General features: G+C 40.1%; 3 protein-coding genes across 16 annotated transcripts in view; 2 read left to right on the forward strand and 1 right to left on the reverse strand.

Moving 5' to 3' along the window:
• ptprma (protein tyrosine phosphatase receptor type Ma) overlaps window positions 1-22,819 on the forward strand; it is a 262,637-nt gene that overhangs the window by 98,055 nt on the left and 141,763 nt on the right. For all 9 annotated transcript variants that reach the window (XM_082184699.1, XM_082184700.1, XM_082184704.1 and 6 more), the window contains exon 7: window positions 4,063-4,356. In XM_082184699.1, the coding sequence (XP_082040825.1) occupies window positions 4,063-4,356 (294 nt within the window). The remainder of the gene's footprint in view (window positions 1-4,062; window positions 4,357-22,819) is intronic.
• The window catches only part of LOC309509807 (uncharacterized protein), a 120,517-nt gene that overhangs the window by 47,847 nt on the left and 49,851 nt on the right, over window positions 1-22,819 (forward strand). The window lies entirely within an intron of this gene.
• Window positions 4,365-22,400, reverse strand: LOC309509829 (uncharacterized protein). 6 transcript variants are annotated; one of them, XM_082184797.1, is made up of 8 exons: window positions 21,825-22,400; window positions 21,633-21,713; window positions 20,301-20,354; window positions 18,857-19,114; window positions 17,167-17,220; window positions 15,768-15,866; window positions 12,012-12,055; window positions 4,365-7,374 (listed from the first exon to the last, which is right to left on the reverse strand). In XM_082184797.1, the coding sequence occupies exons 1-4, from the start codon at window positions 21,888-21,890 to the stop codon at window positions 18,953-18,955; spliced, it is 363 nt and encodes a 120-aa protein (XP_082040923.1). In that variant the 5' UTR covers window positions 21,891-22,400; the 3' UTR covers window positions 4,365-7,374; window positions 12,012-12,055; window positions 15,768-15,866; window positions 17,167-17,220; window positions 18,857-18,952. The 6 variants fall into 6 exon arrangements, with proteins under 6 accessions (XP_082040923.1, XP_082040921.1, XP_082040922.1 ...); XM_082184795.1 differs by having other exon boundaries at window positions 11,977-12,055; XM_082184796.1 differs by having other exon boundaries at window positions 4,373-8,275.

Genomic DNA, 22,819 nt, shown 5'->3' on the forward strand with positions numbered 1-22,819 from the left:
TGTAAGACTGAGTCCTGAGATGAGCTGTAAGACTGAGTCTGAGATGAGCTGTAAGACTGAGTCCTTGAGTCTGAGATGAGCTGTAAGACTGAGTCCTGAGATGAGCTGTAAGACTGAGTCCTGAGATGAGCTGTAAGACTGAGTCTGAGATGAGCTGTAAGACTGAGTCTGAGATGAGCTGTAAGACTGAGTCCTGAGATGAGCTGTAAGACTGAGTCTGAGATGAGCTGTAAGACTGAGTCTGAGATGAGCTGTAAGACTGAGTCTGAGATGAGCTGTAAGACTGAGTCCTGAGATGAGCTGTAAGACTGAGTCTGAGATGAGCTGTAAGACTGAGTCTGAGATGAGCTGTAAGACTGAGTCTGAGATGAGCTGTAAGACTGAGTCTGACCGGCTTCGTTTACATGCACCACTTGTGTGTCAGTCGGACTGAACTGGTTCTGATTGATGACTCTGACTGTAGTGTTTACATGAGCGCTGATCATGTGATCGGGTTGATGTGTGTGTTTATCTCTCACAAGCTTCATATCGGGATAGATTTCTTGACATGCGCACACTGCACGAATATACAGAGTTTATAATATAATATCTATTCTCCTACATCGGTTCTTTATTTCGGATCTAGTGTTCACATGTTCTCTCCAACGGATTAGAAAAGGAATAAACTTTTAATTAAATCGAAATCTCGTCCGGATCGAGCTCAATCAGATCGATTAAGGTGTTCTACATGAAGTCTTCTCGGTGCGATTGAGCCGTCAGTCCCATCACTAACGGATTATGTGGTGTCATGTAAACGTAGTGTGAACATCAGCTGAACATCTGCTCTGTCTCTGCTGGGGGAACGTGTGTGTGTTTCATCTCTCTGTGAGCACTAGCACTGGTGATGACTGACTCTGTTATAATCCCTGTACAGGACGTGTGTCCCGAGTGTGTGTGAGCAGCAGACGGATGTGTGTGTGTGTGTGTGTGTGTGTGTGTGTGTGTGTGTGTGTGTGTGTGAGCAGCAGACGGATGGATGGAGAGCTGTAGGTGTGTGTGTGTGTGTGTGTGTGTGTGTGTGTGTGTGTGTGTGTGTGTGTGTGACCAGCAGACGGATGGCTGGAGTGCTGTAGGTGTGTGTGTGTGTGTGTGTGTGTGTGTGTGTGTGTGTGTGAGAGCAGCAGACGGATGGATGGAGAGCTGTAGGTGTGTGTGTGTGTGTGTGTGTGTGTGTGTGTGTGTGTGTGTGTGTGTGTGTGTGTGACCAGCAGACGGATGGCTGGAGTGCTGTAGGTGTGTGTGTGTGTGTGTGTGTGTGTGTGTGTGTGTGTGTGTGTGACCAGCAGACGGATGGCTGGAGTGCTGTAGGTATGTGTGTGTGTGTGTGTGTGAGAGAGCAGCAGACGGATGGCTGGAGTGCTGTAGGTGTGTGTGTGTGTGTGTGTGTGTGAGCAGCAGACGGATGGAGAGATGTTGGTGTAGTGGAGTGTGTCTCTGGTCACACACACACACACACACACACACACACACACACACACACACACACACACACACACACACACACACACACACACACACACACACACACACACACACACAGCATCTGCCAGGATGATGGATGCTCCATTACCACAGCTGTAATTGGCGTTCTCCACGCTTCAGATCGATACGCTGTTGTGTGGTTCCTGTACACAGACCTGAGCTCTCAATCTGAGATGTATGTGTGTGTGTGTGTGTGTGTGTGTGTGTGTTTGTGTGTGATGGTGTTCATGTGTGCTAAAGCGACATGTTCTCCAGCAGAACGGGCTCACCACCTCACTCTCTTCTCACTGACTTTCTTCAGAGTGTTTTCCATCATTTTCTCTGTTTCACTTTATCTTGATGTTCCCTTTAACACATTCTGTTGACGATAAGTATCATTGCACCTTCATGTCTCCTAACTGTGTTAGAGTATTAGTAGACTGCTAGGGTTAGGGTTAGAATAAGTTGACTTGTAGTTGCAAAGTTACTTATAGTCAAGTCAAGTCAAGTCAAGTTTATTTGTATAGCGCTTTTCACAATACAGATTGTATCAAAGCAGCTTCACAGTATTAAATTTAAATAATACAACAAAGTTTGTTTCAAGAGGAATTTATTGATTGATAAAATTTAATTAAATATCCCCAAAATATCCCCAAAATATTATAGTCAGCAGAGTGTCTGTTGGGGGACCATCAGAATAAAGAGTTAGCATGTTCTCTCTGTATATATTTAGGGGTTTGATCGTGTGGTGTTGAAACACTATTGTAATCATTAGGATTTTCAAAGATCAACATTCTGCCCTAAAAGTGATCAGGAAGATCAAACCGTAAGTCGTAGAGGCGTGAAAGTGACGAATATCTCCTAAAGTCCCCCTGTAGTCAATTATTTTATCTCTTAAAACTCATCTTTTATCACCAAAATGACATATTTAAAAGTTTTTTCCTTGAAAAATATCTTGAATGTAACACGACACCTTATTAAGTATATGCGGTTCTATGAATATGCAAATGAGCCCCGCCTCTACTGTGTTTGTGAGTTTCTGTGTTTGAGCGTGTGTGTGTGTGTGTGTGTGTGTATTTTTAATGTGTGTGTGTGTGTGTGTGTGTGTGTGTGTGTATGTGTGTGTGTGTGTGTATATTTTTAATGTGTGTGTGTGAGTGTATGTATTTTAGTGTGTGTGTGTGTGTGTGCATGCGTGTGGCGTTTCGGGCATTTCTGGAACGGGATCACGGGTGAATTGGAGCAGGACCGTAGGGGTGGTGACTAATGAAATTGGGCTCATCTAAAACAATGAAGGTCAGGAAATTAATTGGTTTAAGTCATTAGCTCAGAGGAATCACTCCGCCCCGTCACAAGATTCCACTCTAGATTGGGAGTCGTGGCTTTTCTGCGCGGTCGCTTAATTGTGCCCACTTAAGATTAAAGCCAGAGACGCGGGGCGGAATTAAACAGCTTCTCACTGATCTTACCATTTCATTAACAGAATTACTAGGCCTTCGAGTGCCATGAGGACCGGCTTCAGTTTAGAGCATGAAGATCAGAACAGTCTGACATGACAGCGATGCTCTCACTCTCACTAATTAAACCGGTGGTGTCGTCCACGTGACACGCAGATGTATGCCGTATACACACTTAATGGCACATCATTATTTACAGCAGATTCACTATTAAAATGAGTTTTAAAAAAACAAACATAATCCATTCATGAGAATATTCCTCACGGAGGAATAACACACAAAACTCCACAGACGCGAACTAAAAACAAATGTAGCTTTCACGTGGCGTTTTCACTCGTAACTTTATGAAACATGCACAGATCGCTGAAAATGGCACATCATTGCTTACAGTGAATGCTCTCGATTGAAATTAATCAACATAATTCATTGCATCGATCATGAGACAATCCTCACGGAGGAACTATTTTTAAAATGCCCATTAGGGGGCGTCAAGGGCTGAACAAAGAGGCTACATTGGTTCCAAATGCTGTTACTTTTGATTACTTTTGGCTATCAGCACAACATTTGATCCAGATTCAGCATACATGTAGGGGAACTTGCACCTTATTTCCTTCCTGAATTATAAGGTAGGAATAAGAAAGATATTATATCATTTAATTTAATATTCAACAATATTATTGATCTCCTGCATTGACACCATTATATGAGAACTGAACTGAGCTGGACGATGACGTCACGGTTTCTCTAGAGCTGCTATATATATATATATATATATATATATATATATAAATGAACTAAATTAATAACCTTTTTACAACAAAAATGAACCATCTCTGAACTTACTTAAGCTGGACTGTGACGCTCTTTTCTTCTAGAAACAAGCTGTGTTTCATTATTTCCATGTTATCACTGTAAAGCTGCTCTGAAACTCTCTGTGTTGTAAAAAGCACTATATAAATAAAGGTGACTTGATATTTTTTCTTATATCAGTAGTTTCTCAGCACAAATGTAATGATTTTTCATTTTTTCTTCTTCTTCTTAAAGTTTTCCATCACTGTATATCGACCACACCCCTGATTAAAACCGTTCTGATCCGTGTGTCCAGAGCCGCCGATCCCCATCGCTCCTCCTCAGCTGACGGCGGTGGGCGCCACGTACCTGTGGATCCAGCTCAACGCCAACTCCATCAACGGAGACGGGCCCATCGTGGAGAAAGAGGTGGAGTACCGCACTCTCTCCGGCAGCCTGATCGACAACCAGCCCGTGGACAAACCCAACCACAAGATCGGCCACCTGGACCCCGACACCGAGTACGAGATCAGCGTTCTGCTCACCAGACCGAACGAGGGCGGAACCGGAGCGCCGGGACCCCCGCTCAGAGCCAGGACCAAGTGTGCAGGTCAGCGCTGCAGTATCTAGCATTGCGATTCGTCTAATGTTGGCTAGAATCATTGGCTGTGCTTTGAAAGGTGTTGACTTCGGTCATCTGTTCCAGGTTCTTTTCAGTGCGTTGAGATTCATTCATGTGAGTCATGTGACCAGGGGCCCTATTTTAACGATCTAAGCTCATGGTCTAAAGCGCACAACGCAAGCGCACTTAAATGCAAAAAAATGGTCGGTGCTCCTGGCGCATGGTCTAAAAGGGTCGTCTCTGTTCTCTTGAGTAATGGGTGTGTTTTGGGCGTAACGTGCAATAAACCAATCAGAGTCTCATCTCCCATTCCCTTTAAGAGCCAGTTGCGCTCGAGCCATGGCAGATTCGCTATTTACACGGAGGAATTTGCAAGCGGAAAAACTGAACGCTTCTCTAGCGAGGAAACGGATCTGCTCGTGTGCGAGGTTAGGTCTAGCTGTGTGTGTGTGTGTGTGTGTGTGTGTGTGTGTGAGAGGTTAAAGCTCAAGCTAAACATCTACGGGACAAGCTGGATTCCACCATATCTTTATGCACACTATAATAATCTTTTACATTGTAATTCTTTTATTTGTAATATTTGGCATGTTTGTGTGCTGCTGTGTGTCCCTGTGTGTGTAATAAGCAGAGTGTACGCGAGGTGTGTTCAGGCGCATTGTTGACGCGTTGTGAGTTTTTGAGCAACTAGCACCTGCTCTAAAGTCAATAGCGCAGTATTTTCTTGTTATTTAAAGGGTGCATTAGTAAGATGAGCCTATAGGCGGGTCCACAACGCGCCTGAACACACCTGTTCTCAGACCAGCAGCCCATGGCCGCACAGATGGGTGCAAATGCATTTGCTATTTAAACAACATGGGACAGGACGTGAAAATGAAAACTGCGTTAGGCTGAAACTAGCAAAACACACTTGCGTCGCGCCGAGTGTGTGATAGGGCCCTGCATCTTTAGTGAATCACTACAGTTTGATGTCTACACTTAAAGTCTCACTGAAGTGTCTTGGAACACACAGCTTTGTTTGATGCGTTGACGTAATTTCCACTGAAACAGGAAGTTAAGGCGGGACATATTGAATGGCTCCTCCCCCTTTTCAAATAGCCAATAGCGTTACGTTTACCTCACAGACTGACAGCACCATGGAAGCGAATCGAGCGCTGATGATACGCTGGATTCAATAGTAGATGTGAATAAATTCTAGCCATTTCATTCTTAACCAACGTATAGTTGGAGAACGGAATAAACCTCAAGTGTTTGAGCGACCGAACACACACTCCAACACATATTGCTCTGTGTGTCAACGGTCACTTTGGCCAGGTGGTGTTTATATCACAGGGGGCGGAGCTTCAAATTCTAGAGAGCATTTGATTGGACAGAAGATGTGATGAGACGCAGTGATGTCATAAAAATCCCTGATCCATTTTAGAGGAAGTGTGAGACTGCACCTTTTGAATGCTTAAATCTCCTAAATGTGAATTTTGTCATTGTTTTTGGAACACTCCAGCGTATTCATAACCTTAAGGCTAACACATTCATGCTAAAAGCTAACAAACATTGATTTCAGGGGGTCTTTAAGCCTCGTCAGCGCAGATGTCGCTCGTTTGTCCTGATAGAGCTTCTGTTGTGATGTTGGTCTCACGAGGAGGCTAAAGCTAAATTAGCGCTGCTGTTTGTTGTTGTTTACATGATTCAGGACCGGCCGCATGTCGCACCTGGAGGGAGACGTGTTTCTCTTCTAATGGCACAGGAAGCATTAGCATTAGCGTTATTAAGGGTTTGTCAAAGCGCTGGGCACATTAGCAAGACGGTGCAGGACCCCCCGGGCCCCGAGCAAACGACATGCAATTATCACAGTAATTAAACAGGTGCAATGACTCTTATTTCAATGGCTGTTGTGATTGTAGAAGCACGCAGGTCGCGGCGTGACGCTCCCACGCCAAGCTAATCGATTTTCCATTAGCCTGCGCTCAAACTGCCCATTAGCGCATCACAGGATTCATCAGCCAATCAGCTGAGAGATGCTCGGGGCGATGAAGAGTGGAACTGCAAAATGGCATTTACATAAATTATCATTTCATTAAATCACTTGTCCGGTCATTAGCATACTGAACACAACTGGAGATCCGTGTGATTTTGTGCTAAACACCAGATTGTATGTTTGTTTTGGTCACATGTATGAATGAATACACACTACCAGTCAAGAGTTTAGGATCTGTGAGATTATTGTTTTTAAAAGAAGTCTCTTCTGCTCACCAAGCCTGAGTTTATTTGATTAAACAAACAAAAAACTGTAATATTGTGAAATATTATGACAATTTAAAATATCTGTTTTCTATTTTAATATATTTTAAAGTGTAATTTATTCCTATGATCAAAGCTGAGTTTTCAGCATCATTACTCCAGTCTTCAGTGATTGTTATAGTGTGTGTCTAACAGAGTACCGTAGTTTCACCATGGTAGTGTTTCTGTGAGCTGTGGCATTGAGTGTTGCGTCTGTGTTTTGACTGCGAGCGAACAGGAATCTTCAGATGTGAGCGAGTGTTGAAAGAGCAGCAGATCTTTGAAGTGTTAAACTCTGGTGACCTCAGCGTAATAAACATAGCAGTCATTCCTGCAGCAGCGCCACCTGTTGATCACACACACACACACACACACACACTCACACTCACACACACACACACACACACACACACACACACACACACACACACACACACACACACACACACACACACACACACACACACTCTCTCACACACACACACACACACACACACACACACACACACACATACTCACATACTCACACACACACTCACATACTCACACATACTCACACACACACACACACACACACACACACTCACATACTCACACACACACACACTCACATACTCACACACACACACACACACACACACACACACACATACTTGTTTTTGTGGTATAGAAGGACACTGATGCCCAAACAAGTTTGGTGGTGGTATATGGGGACACCCCTTTCCCAATGCCCTACAGTGATGATACAAATATCAAAAATTTTGTTTTAATCTGCAGATCACAAATCTGACTTCAAATGTTCTATACACACAACAGAACAGAAAATATGACCATATGATATTTTGGTGGTACACAAGGACATTCCCGCCCATCCTAAAATGTTCCCGCCTATGACATAATTGTGATTTTTGGGGCCCAACTTGATTATGAGGACACTCTTTTTACAATACACTAAATATGTCATTTCAGTGGATTACAGGGACCAATGTGTTTTACTGGTACATGACCACACACACACACAAACCTGACAACACAGTGTATTACCAAGACTAAGGTGATTTAAGAGGACTGGATCTTAAACACAATACACAACTGCATAATCCAACATTATAAGGACGAGTGTGTTTAATGGTACATGCCCACACACACACACAAACCTGACAACACGGTGTATTACCAAGACTAAGGTGATTAAAGAGTACCGGATCTCCAATACAATACACAAAACAACTTGCAACATTACAGGGACAGAAGTGTTTTAGAGGTGCTTTAATTATGAATTCAATAATATCATCATAAACATTGAGTTTTTTTCAGTTTTACCATGTAATACAATCATGTCATGCCATTTTAAGGGGAAAGTGACATCCACAAACTTAAAAACATGGTCAATAAAACTTGCACAACTGTGTGATCTTTCAGAAAGCATACAGTATCATTACGGTTTTGACATATTAAAATGACAAACAGATGAACCATTCAAAACTTCGAAAAGATTGACAAAACAGCCCTTGGAAACAGGCACAATTTAAAGATGTCATTAAACAGGCTTTGAAATGTATAAAATGAACTCACTCAACATGCAATATATGCTGCAACATGTAGAGAAACCGACTTACAAGGGACGGTTTACCTAAAAAGACAATTCTGTTATTTCCAGAAAATGTAAACAGAATTGTCAAGTTTCAAAGCAGAATTACAGAGATAACAGGAAAAGTATTCAACAAAGTTAGTTTGGGCTGTACATCAGCTCTAGAAGAGTATAGTGTCATTAGAATACAACCATCATTGTAAGTACAAAAGCTCTCATGTGTTTAGGGCTGGGTATCGTTCAAAAAATTTCGATACCAATACCGATACCGATACCTTGATTTCGATACCGGTTCCTAAACGATACTTTTTTCGATACCAATTTTATGAAATCCATTTTAACAAGATTACATAACACTTTACCTCAGAAAAACTTGGTGTTATTTTTTCAGTTTGACTCATGCTCCTTAGCCAGTGCACAAAGGAACAAAAAAAGCACAAAGGAACAAAATATTCCTTATACATATACATAAGGAACAAAATATTTTTTTTTTATATAGAGCTCATGCTCACCAAAGCTGAATTTGTCTGATCAAAGATACAATAAAACTTGTAATATTGTGGAATAGTATTACAATTTAAAATCTTATTTGAATATATTTCAAAATGTAATTTATTCCTGTGTTGTCAAAGCTGAATTTTCAAAATCATTACTTCAGTGTCACATGATCCTCCAGAAATATGAAAACAGTTTTTGGAAACTACGATACATTTTTTCATGATTCTTTGATGAATAAAACATTCAAAAGAACAGCATTTATTTAAAAAAAGGAAATCTTTTGTAACATTACACATGTTTTAAGGTCATTATTGATCACTTTAATGCATCCTTAGTGAAAAAAAAATTCTGACCAACCAACACATTATTGAACGGCAGTGTACACTCAGTAGGTCATTATTGCAATATAAACACAGTCAGAGTGATCAACAAGGTATATCTTCATTTACCAGTCGAAGACGGAGCAACTTTCTGCTCTTATGTTTACTCGTGCACTGTCAAGGGCTTCATCATATCTGTCGCGGTACCGTCTTTGCAGCAATTATTTTACCACAAATACTGCATCGCGCGCTGTTGGCATCGAGCCTGGAGAAATGTATCCACACTTTTGATCGACATCTTTAGGGTATTGTGAGTGTGTGTGCTCGCGTCTCATTGAGTATGTGCGCGAGTTTGTGTGTGTGTGTGCTCGCGTCTCATATGAGAATGTGTGCGTGGACAGTTTGTGTGCGCGCGCGCGTCTCATATGAGTATGTGCGCGGAGAGTTCCCCGCGTCTCGTGTGTGTAGAGTTCACGTGTATGTGCGCGAGCGACTTTAGGCGTGTTGTTGTGCATTTCATATGTATTTGTTTGAGCACTGACGTTGACGAGTTAACCCCTTAGGTATCGAAATATGGTACCGAAAAACAAGTCATTTTTCGATACTCGATAGTATCGAGGCAATTCGGTCGGTACCTAAAAAGTATCGAACTCGGTACCCAGCCCTACATGTGTTTAGAGAATACTAAAGCATGTATTCTTCTGTACAGAGAATGAGAGAGAGGCAGAAATTGAAAACCCACGGAAAGGATCCTCAGCGGTCTTACACTGCTGGCATTCAGTCAGTGTGGCCAGTTTTCCTTTGGTTATACACTCACCGAAAGGATTATTAGGAACACCTGTTCAATTTCTCATTAATGCAATTATCTAATCAACCAATCACATGGCAGTTGCTTCAATGCATTTAGGGGTGTGGTCCTGGTCAAGACAATCTCCTGAACTCCAAACTGAATGTCAGAATGGGAAAGAAAGGTGATTTAAGCAATTTTGAGCGTGGCATGGTTGTTGGTGCCAGACGGGCCGGTCTGAGTATTTCACAATTTGCTCAGTTACTGGGATTTTCACGCACAACCATTTCTAGGGTTTACAAAGAATGGTGTGAAAAGGGAAAAACATCCAGTATGCGGCAGTCCTGTGGGCGAAAATGCCTTGTTGATGCTAGAGGTCAGAGGAGAATGGGCCGACTGATTCAAGCTGATAGAAGAGCAACTTTGACTGAAATAACCACTCGTTACAACCGAGGTATGCAGCAAAGCATTTGTGAAGCCACAACACGCACAACCTTGAGGCGGATGGGCTACAACAGCAGAAGACCCCACCGGGTACCACTCATCTCCACTACAAATAGGAAAAGAGGCTACAATTTGCACAAGCTCACCAAAATTGGACAGTTGAAGGCTGGAAAAATGTTGCCTGGTCTGATGAGTCTCGATTTCTGTTGAGACATTCAGATGGTAGAGTCAGAATTTGGCGTAAACAGAATGAGAACATGGATTCATCATGCCTTGTTACCACTGTGCAGGCTGGTGGTGGTGGTGTAATGGTGTGGGGGATGTTTTCTTGGCACACTTTAGGCCCCTTAGTGCCAATTGGGCATCGTTTAAATGCCACGGCCTACCTGAGCATTGTTTCTGACCATGTCCATCCCTTTATGACCACCATGTACCCATCCTCTGATGGCTACTTCCAGCAGGATAATGCACCATGTCACAAAGCTCGAATCATTTCAAATTGGTTTCTTGAACATGACAATGAGTTCACTGTACTAAAATGGCCCCCACAGTCACCAGATCTCAACCCAATAGAGCATCTTTGGGATGTGGTGGAACGGGAGCTTCGTGCCCTGGATGTGCATCCCACAAATCTCCATCAACTGCAAGATGCTATCCTATCAATATGGGACAACATTTCTAAAGAACGCTTTCAGCACCTTGTTGAATCAATGCCACGTAGAATTAAGGCAGTTCTGAAGGCGAAAGGGGGTCAAACACAGTATTACTATGGTGTTCCTAATAATCCTTTAGGTGAGTGTATGTGCCTTAAAGGGATACTTCACCGTTTTTTCATATTAAACTATGTTATTCCCTTAACTAAGACGAGTTGATACATACCTCTATCGTCTCAGTGCGTGCACTAAATCCCTCTGTCTTGCGGCGAAACTTTGTTAGCCCAGTTCATTTAATATGGGCCAAGCAGAGAAGCTACCAAACACCTCCACGTTTTCCCTATTTAAATACAGTTACTCGCGAAGTGTAACTCGACCTAGGACGGTGACACAAAACAAAACGTTGCGCTTTTCTAAGCGTGTAAAATGGATAACTATTTTGTATGGCGGAATACCATAGCAAGTGCTTGTAAGCACTTCGACTTGGCGCAGTAATATCTTCACTCGTGAAAAATCCTCTCACCGGCCCCCGCTCCCTCTAGTGAAGATATTACTGCGCCAAGTCGAAGTGCTTACAAGCACTTGCTATGGTATTCCGCCATACAAAATAGTTATCAATTTTACACGCTTAGAAAAGCGCAACGTTTTGTTTTGTGTCACCGTCCTAGGTCGAGTTACACTTCGCGAGTAACTGTATTTAAATAGGGAAAACGTGGAGGTGTTTGGTAGCTTCTCTGCTTGGCCCATATTAAATGAACTGGGCTAACAAAGTTTCGCCGCAAGACAGAGGGATTTAGTGCACGCACTGAGACGATAGAGGTATGTATCAACTCGTCTTAGTTAAGGGAATAACATAGTTTAATATGAAAAAACGGTGAAGTATCCCTTTAAAATGTTCAATTGCAGCTGTAACTTCAGCATTTGACCAGCACACTTTTTGTCCTTTCCACAAGGTTTTCTATTCCTACCTCACATTCATTCTCTGTACAGAAGAATACATGCTTTAGTAAACTCTAACTATATGAGAGCTCATGTACTTACAATGGTGGTCATATTCTGATTTAAACCTCAGGTACCTTGAGGAACTTCAGTGGTTTCTCGATGGGCATCTTCTGAACACCTGTAGGAAATCAGTTATAGACAGATCAGAAACTCAGATGTAACTCAAACCTGCATCTAGAACTTAAAACTGGTTATACATCTGATATCTAAAAATTACATTTCAAATGACACTCATTATTCTGGAGATGGAATGTTGTGTTAAACATCTCCTTTTTAAAGTTTTTGACCAACATGAACATGATAAACTTATTGGTTTGGTACTGATTCCATTAATTTTGTTCTAGAAAAATTGTTATTTATAATAATATCTGATTATTGATAACTGATTTTTACAATTAATGGCAAAAGGAATGTTTAGAAATGTAATCTGATATTATCTACTGACACACTATAGCAGGGTTCACCAATCTCGGTCCTGGAGGGCCGCTGTCCTGCAGAGTTTAGCTCCAACCAGCTCCAACACACCTGGTTGAAAGTTTCTAGTATGCCTAGTGAGACCTTGATTATCTGGTTCAGGTGTGTTTAATTGGGGTTGGAGCTAAACACTGCAGGACAGCGGCCCTCCAGGACTGAGATTGGTGAACCCTGCACTATAGTATGATATATATATACATACACTATGAACAAAATTCTAAACGCTTTTGTTTTTGCCCCCATTTTTCATGAGCTGAACTAAAAGTTAAGACTTTTTCTATGTACACAAAAGGCCTATTTCTCTCAAATATTGTTCACAAATCTGTCTAAATCTGTGTTAGTGAGCACTTCTCCTTTGCCGAGATAATCCATCCACCTCACAGGTGTGGCATATCAAGATACTGATTAGACAGCATGATTATTGCACAGGTGTGCCTTAGGCTGGCCACAATAAAAGGCCACTCTAAAATGTGCAGTTTTGTGTGGTGTCGGGGGGTGGGGGGGGTGGGGTGTCGGGGGGTTGGGGGGTGTCGGGGGTCTGGAAACAAGTCATTATCTGGTGTGACCATCATTTGCCTCACGCAGTACAACACATCTCCTTCGCATAGAGTTGATCAGGTTGTTGATTGTGGCCTGTGGAATGTTGGTCCACTCCTCTTCAATGGCTGTGTGAAGTTGCTGGATATTGGCAGGACCTGGAACACGTTGTCGTATACGCCGATTCAGAGCATCCCAAACATGCTCAATGGGTGACATGTCCGGTGAGTAATGGTGGCCATGCAAGAACTTTGCAGAATGGGGCCGTGCATTATCATGCTGCAACATGAGGTGATGGTCGTGGATGAATGGCACAACAATGGGCCTTAGGATCTCATCAAGGTATCTCTGTGCATTCAAAGTGCCATCAATAAAATGCACCTGCGTTCGTTGTTCATAACATACGCCTGCACATACCATAACCCCACCATGGGCCACTCGATCCACAATGTTGACATCAGCAAACCTGTCTGCCATCTGCCCTGTACAGTGAAAACCGGGATTCATCCGTGAAGAGAACACCTCTCCAAAGTGCCAGACGCCATCGAATGTGAGCATTTGCCCACGCAGGTCGTTTACAACGACCAACTGCAGGTCGAGACCCCGATGAGGACGATGAGCATGCAGATGAGCTTCCCTGAGACGGTTTTTGACAGTTTGTGCAGAAATTCTTTGGTTATGCAAACCGATTGTTGCAGCAGCTGTCCGGGTGGCTGGCCTCAGACGGTGTTGGAGGTGAAGATGCTGGATGTGGAAGTCCTGGGCTGGTGTGGTTACACGTGGTCTGCAGTTGTGAGGCCGGTTGGATGTACTGCCAAATTCTCTGAAAAGCCTTTGGAGACGGCTTATGGTAGAGAAATGAACATTCAATTCACGGGCAACAGCAGGTGGACATTCCTGCTGTCAGCATGCCAATTGCACGCTCCCTCAAAACTTGCGACATCTGTGGCATTGTGCTGTGTGATAAAACTGCACATTTTAGAGTGGCCTTTTATTGTGGCCAGCCTAAGGCACACCTGTGCAATAATCATGCTGTCTAATCAGTATCTTGATATGCCACACCTGTGAGGTGGATGGATTAACTCGGCAAAGGAGAAGTGCTCACTAACACAGCTTTAGACAGATTTTTGAACAATATTTGAGAGAAATAGGCATTTTGGGTACATAGAAGAAGTCTTAGAACTTTGAGTTAGATCTATAATTTTGTTCAGTGTATATAACTGGCTTAAAACCATTTTTCTTTGGTGAAAATACTAACGTAAAATTGTACCACAATATATATTGGTTTAAAATAATAATAAACATGTTCATAAACACAAACTTGTTATGCTGGGTACACACCAAAAGATAATCAAGCTGATTTTGGGCCGATTTCCCCCTTCTGACAATCCTAGCTGTGTCCCGATTATCTTGATGGTTATAGATTATCTTATCAGATTTTCCCTTGGTGTGAGGTGTGTTAAGAGTGTCCGAACCTGATCGGAAGAACGTCGGAGCCGCCCTGATCTCGAATCGCAAATATTCAACATGTTGAATATTTACGATCAGAAATCCTGAAATGTGGGGGGAAGCCCAAGGACAAACGCGCGCATGCTCTGGAGATTATCACGTGAAAGGAAACAATATCCAATCAGAAAGCGAGATGAAGGAAGAAGGAAGCATAACAAACGCAGTCATGGCGGCACAAAGTGAAATTGATGTGGACAGCAGAGATGGAGGATCAGCTTGTTGATTTGTGGAACAAATGTTTACACAACGTGTTGTGTAAAACTTTTCCAAACACTATCATTGCAATTTCTTCCTGCATATCGTCCGCCATGCTTATTCTGAGGTCTCTAGAGTGTTAACAGTCGAGACTCTGATTGCATGGTCTTTAGGGTTGGGTATCTAGAACCGGTTCCAAAATGCCAAAAACAGGGGATTCGATAAGACGTGCGCACTTCAATTCCGCTTATCGATTCCTTACTTTGGTGATGCTCACATGCGCGAGGTGAATGGCAGTGAGCATTTGTTTACAGTTGTATTGATCTGCCAGGACCTGCCTGCCGCACATGCGCTGTACATTATATTTACGATGGCGGAGCGCAGCAGACGTTCAAAAGTTTGGTTAAGCTTTTCAAAAAAAGATGAAAATACAGCGAATTGTATCACATGCAAGAATACATTTCATGCAAGGGAGGAAGCACCTCCAATATGATGAAACATTTGCTGCAACACAGGGTCAATTTGAAGGAATGCAGCGCATTTGATTCGGTGCGATCTCTCAACAGCAGTACCACAGGTTTCCACACACCAGATAAAGCTACTAGCAGCAGCAATAGCAGTCTCTCACACTCAGGTACAAAACTAGAGCCGCATAATTCTGGATAAAATGAGAACCAGTTTTGTTTAAAATAGAGATCATGAATAAATACATCAGACAATTAATACGAGTCGAGTCTATAATTCCTTAAAGTGTTATATATATACAGTATATTGTAAATTAAGATGCATTGTCACAGTTTTACTGGTAATAGCCTAAATGTAACAAGAATAAAAGGTAGAAAAAAGTATTTGCTCTCTTTTTTCTCTCCAATAAATATTGGAATCGAAACCAAGAATCGTTAAGAACCGGATTCGATAAGCAGAATCGGAATCGTTAATTTAAACGATACCCAACCCTCACGGTCTTTTCACATCATGGCACACCACACACTATAGGAGCAAAACGGTTAAATCTAGGATTTTTTGTCCTCATGTTTGTGGTCTATCACATTTTGAAAATCTTATAAGATGTAAAAAATCTTTTGGTGTGTAACCCAGCATTAGTTGACACATACCAACATTACTGGAGACGCCTGCAGCTCCAGCAGGAACATCACCTTCAGAACCGCTTTCATCAGGATCACTGGCATCAGAGTCCGTCATACTGATCTCATCTTAAAGAAAAAGAGACATTTAAAACAAGAACATCTTCAGTTTAACCTGTATTCAGAAGTCATTTATGAAACATGACAAATGGCACCGTTTAATAATAATAATCATATTAATAACAACTATAATACTTCACTAAGATCACTATTATTAGAATTATCGCCTAGACAGTGATATACTAATACTGTCAATGAAAAATTAATATTTTATAATGAGTATATTATTTTACAATAAGAGGTTATAATACTTTCTTAATTTCTTCACTTAAGCTGTTATACTGGCAGAAACCTGCAGTTTAAGTGAAAACAGGTTTATAAACACATCTTATTGCAAAATTGGATTACCACAAAAAATGTGGATATAATGCGAATGTGAAAATAGAGAGTAACTGGTGCTGGTTGCGTTCCCAAATGCATGTTAAACTTATGGCACATGCAGAGATGGAGTTCACTGCATTCATTCCCTGTGAAACGAGGCATGGAAAAAGCCAGATCATGAGCTGATCGAGCGAGCAAAGTGTGCTCTTCAGTTTGAAACACGCAGCACAACAGACTACAGACTTACTTTCTTATCGTCTTTTGCGATTTGATAAGGGCATTAAGCCATGTTGTGCTTTTGATTTTAATATGTTTGAGAGATGCTTTGCCAAAGCAATTGCGCAAAAAACAAAGACAATTTATGTTATTATGAGGCGTAAAAATATTTTCGGTTCTTTTGGTTCAAACTGTGGAGGGACAGATTAGACTGTGGTGGGTCACTAGAGTAAATTAATGGTAACACTATGAATTTTACTCCTCCCAAAAATGCCAAATAATAAACAGGTGAGAGCGTATTTTAGGCTATATGACACGATATAGTGAGATATGACAGCGCTTCTGCAACACGCATCACTGCAGATGAGTAGCTGAGGATCTCTTCAGCATGCTGATGCACAAAATACAAAATACAAACTAAAAATAAATTAAAGTAAGTCGCAGATGCTCAACACACAGTCATCTTCATTAAAAGTAGTGAGAATAAATGATTTTACCAGTGCTGATGCTACTCTCTCTCCTATTGATCTTAAAATTAGCTGATACAAAAAATGCTGCTCATAGCGGTAGCTTTCGATGACGTGAACACCGTTAAATCTGATATAGCGCGGGAAATGAAGATCGGATTTATGTCTGTTTTGTGCAGACACATTTATGTGGCCAAGTGTAAATGGAATTGTTTTGACCAGGTGTAAAACAGCCCCAAAGATGATGTGAAAAAGTTCTTACTAGACTAGCATTTCCTAAAATGATGCAATGCTCTTTTTATTACCATCTCAACACAGTCTTGATCCTCCAATGATGATTGTTCCTTCTCAGGGCTCACCTGAAAGCAAGGCAAAGAAAGAAAAAATAAACATCTATTAGATACAAAGGATTCAGAGATTCTCCAAATGAAGCAGCACAGATACTTGACTCCATTAACACTGACTGATCACTGTCATAAAACATAAAATTAAAACAATTTCACATTATCAATGATATACTTGAGCAAAAGAAGGCTGATGACGCCAAACTAATTCAGGTATGATGGGACATTTCAAACAGTGACTTAAGATTTAAAACACTGTGACATAAGTTGTAATCAAGTATAAAGTTAAAACCCTATAAATATATGGTCATAACCAATCAGGGATGCATGAAAATAATGCTCATTATTAATGTTATCATTGTCAATCCGATAAGAAAATTAGGCCGCTATATTAACACTAATAAATAATGGATTACTTCCTTCAGCTTCAGATGTGCGCTGTTCACCATGATGGTTTTGAAATGTTTGAATCACAAATCTGTGAAATCAGCGCATTGTTACAGGGAGAGTTCGCTTGTGGAATTGTAAGTTGTAATATTTTTTATTTTTGTTATATATCTGATTTATCTCATATAGGATGCATTTGGCTGAGTTAATGAGTGCTGCAGTAAACACTTCACTGTAGGCCTACCGGTGGTCAGCAAAACATTAATTATGATTGGGACTGTCATATATACATAACACTATAATGAGCAAACTATTGCATTAAAAACGTCGTGAATTCTTTGGGTTTAGTTGCTGTGTTTCAGCGTGTAGTCCTGGGAGGAGCGCATCCACAACAGGAGTTTCACTATGTAATAGTTGATTACTATTAATAATAGCTCAAGTTAATCTGTGCATGATTTTGTGCAAGTATAAGTTGTAATATTGTGTTTCTTTTGTATAAATATCTAATTTATCATGTATAGGTTGTGTTCCGTTGAGCTAAAACCATCTAACAAAGCCTCAGTTTAGGGGTGTTCCTTCAGCTCTTTAGGCCATTTCATTTTAAGTTTAATGTTGTCTAATAACTTGTTTGCATTTTAATTTCATTTGATTTATTATTATTATTATTATTATTAAGGCAATAGATGTTTTGGTAAAACTTCACAATACATATGTTATTGCATTAACTAACATGAACTAACAGAGAAAAACTTTTGTTAATGTGAGTTAATAAAATATGTGAGTTCATGTTAGTTCACAGTGCATTAAATTAACAGATACAACACTGGATCCTAAAATGTCTTGGAAAATGTTGAGATTAACGTTAAGTAAGATAAACATTAAGTAAATCCTGTAGAAGTATTGTTCATTCATTGTTAGTTCATGTTAACTAATACTAACAAGATGAAACCTTTTTATAAAGTATTGCCATTTTTTTATAAAGAAAGTTGGAAATATGAATGTAAAATTCATTTTAAAAGTTAAGGAATCTTACATTAGGCCACTGTACTGTATATGTTTGATTTATGTTGAAGTGTTTGGGACATTGGCTTTAAATGATGTGCGTTTCGTTTTTGTAATCAGGCTTTCAAAGTATATCAAATTTTGGATTTAGATTCATCGGCTAATATATCAGATATCGGCTTTCGGATATAAAGAATGATCAGTTATCGGCCCAAATGTTCATATCGCTGTATCCCGAATTTGATTTCCAAAAAAACAATACCTTCTGTACATCTCTGACTTCTGACTGGGACGGGGACGGACTCTTCATTTCGAGAGTGGAGGGTTCAACCTCACTGAGAGTCAACAAAACATAACATTAGACATGAAACAGTGGTGTAAATATGTGAACACTAGATCTCACAGATGTCTCTGCTTCGTTTGCTCGTTCTCTTCCAGCACAACTCTCACTTACTTTGTCTAGTCCCACAGTAAGAGCAGCACAATCACTGCCTGATGACCACTGGCTCTTATGGCTCATCTGAGAATATGAAATTAAGCGTTACATACAGAAACACTTCACCTAAGAGTTTAAAAAAAGCATTATAAATGGAATATATAAAGGATAATGTACAGTCAGTCAGTAATTAATACAAAATAAACTGACAGGATAATAAGGGTCCTGATACACAGCTACCTATCAATAAATATTTGCACATGAAATACTGATTTGAGATAATATACAAGATTTCAAAATAGTTAAAGTTTTCAAATCAATATTTAAATGCTACCACAAGGTAATGTTCACGGCTTTTATGCATCACATTACATGTGTTTTCATTCCAGTGTGTCAGGTTGTGTGTAGCTTTACACCAGTTTTATGAGGACACCGTTTTATGAGGACATCATAAGAGCATGTTCCTGATGTTTGACTTGACTGAAGAATCTCAGTGTGTTGTGTAAGTTTAACAGAATCCTGGTCTATGAGGACACTAGATTTATGAGGACATCATAAGAGCATGTTCCTGATGTTTGACTTTGACTGAAGAATCTCAGTGTGTTGTGTAAGTTTAACAGAATCCTGGTCTATGAGGACACTAGATTTATGAGGACATCATAAGAGCATGTTCCTGATGTTTGACTTTGACTGAAGAATCTCAGTGTGTTGTGTAAGTTTAACAGAATCCTGGTCTATGAGGACACTAGATTTATGAGGACATCATAAGAACATGATCCTGATGTTTGACTTGACTGAAGAATCTCAGTGTGTTGTGTAAGTTTAACAGAATCCTGGTCTATGAGGACACTAGATTTATGAGGACATCATAAGAGCATGTTCCTGATGTTTGACTTTGACAGGAGAATCTCAGTGTGTTGTGTAAGTTTAACAGAATCCTGGTCTATGAGGACACTAGATTTATGAGGACATCATAAGAGCATGATCCTGATGTTTGACTTTGACTGAGTGTGTTGTGTAAGTTTAACAGAATACTGGTCTATGAGGACACTAGTTTTACTGGGACACTGGTAACTAGATACATTTGGACGGCACTGAGTTCAAGTGTGTGTATGTATGAGAGTGATACGAGACATTGCGCCTGTGCTAGATGTACAGTAAGTGATCGTGACTCACTTCTTACACACACAATCATAATTCAGGGACTGATAACTGTGGCAAATAATCTGTTTCTGAGGAAACAGAGTTATTACATTAACTTATTGGATACCTTTAGAGTTGCTGTATCTTGTTCAGGTTTCATCTGATTCTTCAGAGTTATCATCTGAAAAAAAAAGTAGTAAAAATATATAAAAAAGACAAATAAATACTAATTTTAGTATCACTTATTGAAAGCCAAACAGAGGTTGCTATTTTTTACCAACTTCTTCAATGATTATATTTAATCTGACAAGCACAAATAGTTTTCGCTATTGGTATTAGCCACAATGAGCTGTGAATTATGGGTTATCAGTATCGATCCTAATATTCCATATGTGTGTCCCGGTAAAACTAGTGTCCTCATAGACCAGGATTCTGTCAAACTTACACAACACACTGAGATTCTCCTGTCAAGTTAAACATCAGGAACATGCTCTTATAATGATGTCCTCATAAAACGGTGTCCTCATAAAACAGGTGTAAGACACACACACACTGTAATGAACATGCATGTAATGTGATGCATTAAAGCCATGAACATTAACTTGTAGGGCTGCACAATGTATTGCTTTATCATTCATACCCATCTGTGGTAGTGACATTGCAGTATAGGCCTCTGTGAAGTCAGGCTATATAAAGACTCTGCCGTGTTATTTTACAGTTGATTCCTCAAGTTCTGTACCTAAATGCTGTTAGACTTACCTGGAATATATGAGGCATTGTTTATTTCACATCTTTGTTAATTTTTTTTATCTCTGCTTGCAATTTATTATTTTCTATGCAGATGCAAACCCCTACAAAATCACACCAATCATTCTAGAATGATTAATTATTTCCAAATAGAGCTATTCAATTCATTTAGTGAAATTGCTTTTCATATTGAAAAACTTTTGTTAATGTGAGTTAATAAAATATGCGAATTCATGTTAGTTCACAGTGTATTAAATTAACAGATACAACACTGGATCCTAAAATGTCTTGGAAAATGTTGAGATTAACGTTAAGTAAGATAAACATTAAGTAAATCCTATAGAAGTATTGTTCATTCATTGTTAGTTCATGTTAACTAATACTAACAAGATGAAACCTTTTTATAAAGTATTGCCATTTTTTTATAAAGAAAGTTGGAAATATGAATGTAAAATTCATTTTAAAAGTTAAGGAATCTTACATTAGGCCACTGTACTGTATATGTTTGATTTATGTTGAAGTGTTTGGGACATTGGCCTTAAATGATGTGCGTTTCGTTTTTGTAATCAGGCTTTCAAAGTATATCAAATTTTGGATTTAGATTCATCGGCTAATATATCAGATATCGGCTTTCGAATATAAAGAATGATCAGTTATCGGCCCAAATGTTCATATCGCTGTATCCCGAATTTGATTTCCAAAAAAACAATACCTTCTGTACATCTCTGACTTCTGACTGGGACGGGGACGGACTCTTCATTTCGAGAGTGGAGGGTTCAACCTCACTGAGAGTCTACAAAACATAACATTAGACATGAAACAGTGGTGTAAATATGTGAACACTAGATCTCACAGATGTCTCTGCTTCGTTTGCTCGTTCTCTTCCAGCACAACTCTCACTTACTTTGTCTAGTCCCACAGTAAGAGCAGCACAATCACTGCCTGATGACCACTGGCTCTTATGGCTCATCTGAGAATATGAAATTAAGCGTTACATACAGAAACACTTCACCTAAGAGTTTAAAAAAAGCATTATAAATGGAATATATAAAGGATAATGTACAGTCAGTCAGTAATTAATACAAAATAAACTGACAGGATAATAAGGGTCCTGATACACAGCTACCTATCAATAAATATTTGCACATGAAATACTGATTTGAGATAATATACAAGATTACAAAATAGTTAAAGTTTTCAAATCAATATTTAAATGCTACCACAAGGTAATGTTCACGGCTTTTATGCATCACATTACATGTGTTTTCATTCCAGTGTGTCAGGTTGTGTGTAGCTTTACACCAGTTTTATGAGGACACCGTTTTATGAGGACATCATAAGAGCATGTTCCTGATGTTTGACTTGACTGAAGAATCTCAGTGTGTTGTGTAAGTTTAACAGAATCCTGGTCTATGAGGACACTAGATTTATGAGGACATCATAAGAACATGATCCTGATGTTTGACTTGACAGGAGAATCTCAGTGTGTTGTGTAAGTTTAACAGAATACTGGTCTATGAGGACACTAGTTTTACTGGGACACTGGTAACTAGATACATTTGGACGGCACTGAGTTCAAGTGTGTGTATGTATGAGAGTGATACGAGACATTGTGCCTGTGCTAGATGTACAGTAAGTGATCGTGACTCACTTCTTACACACACAATCATAATTCAGGGACTGATAACAGTGGCAAATAATCTGTTTCTGAGGAACACTGGTCGCATGGCACTGCTTAAGCATGGAAACCCTGAACTCACCTTTATAATGATTGCTGAATCTGCCCTGGAGCTCATCTGTGTCTGTCCTCCTCCAGATCTTGATCTTCTCCTTCACTGACTCACTTCAGTCATCATCTCATGTGTCTGCGCGCATAGAAAAAGACTCTCATTAATCACG

Source organism: Leuciscus leuciscus, assembly GCF_965113295.1.
Source record: "Leuciscus leuciscus genome assembly, chromosome: 11".
Taxonomy (NCBI): domain Eukaryota; kingdom Metazoa; phylum Chordata; class Actinopteri; order Cypriniformes; family Leuciscidae; genus Leuciscus; species Leuciscus leuciscus.

Bases quoted from the DNA above. Each gene is read 5' to 3' on its own strand.
- LOC309509829 (XM_082184797.1), bottom strand. From the start codon at position 21,890: ATGAGCCATAAGAGCCAGTGGTCATCAGGCAGTGATTGTGCTGCTCTT. The intron at 21,714-21,824 runs GTAAGTGAGAGT...TATGTTTTGTAG, and splicing joins TTACTGTGGGACTAGACAAA to ACTCTCAGTGAGGTTGAACC. The intron at 20,355-21,632 runs GTATTGTTTTTT...TTTTTTTTTCAG, and splicing joins AAGTCAGAGATGTACAGAAG to ATGATAACTCTGAAGAATCA.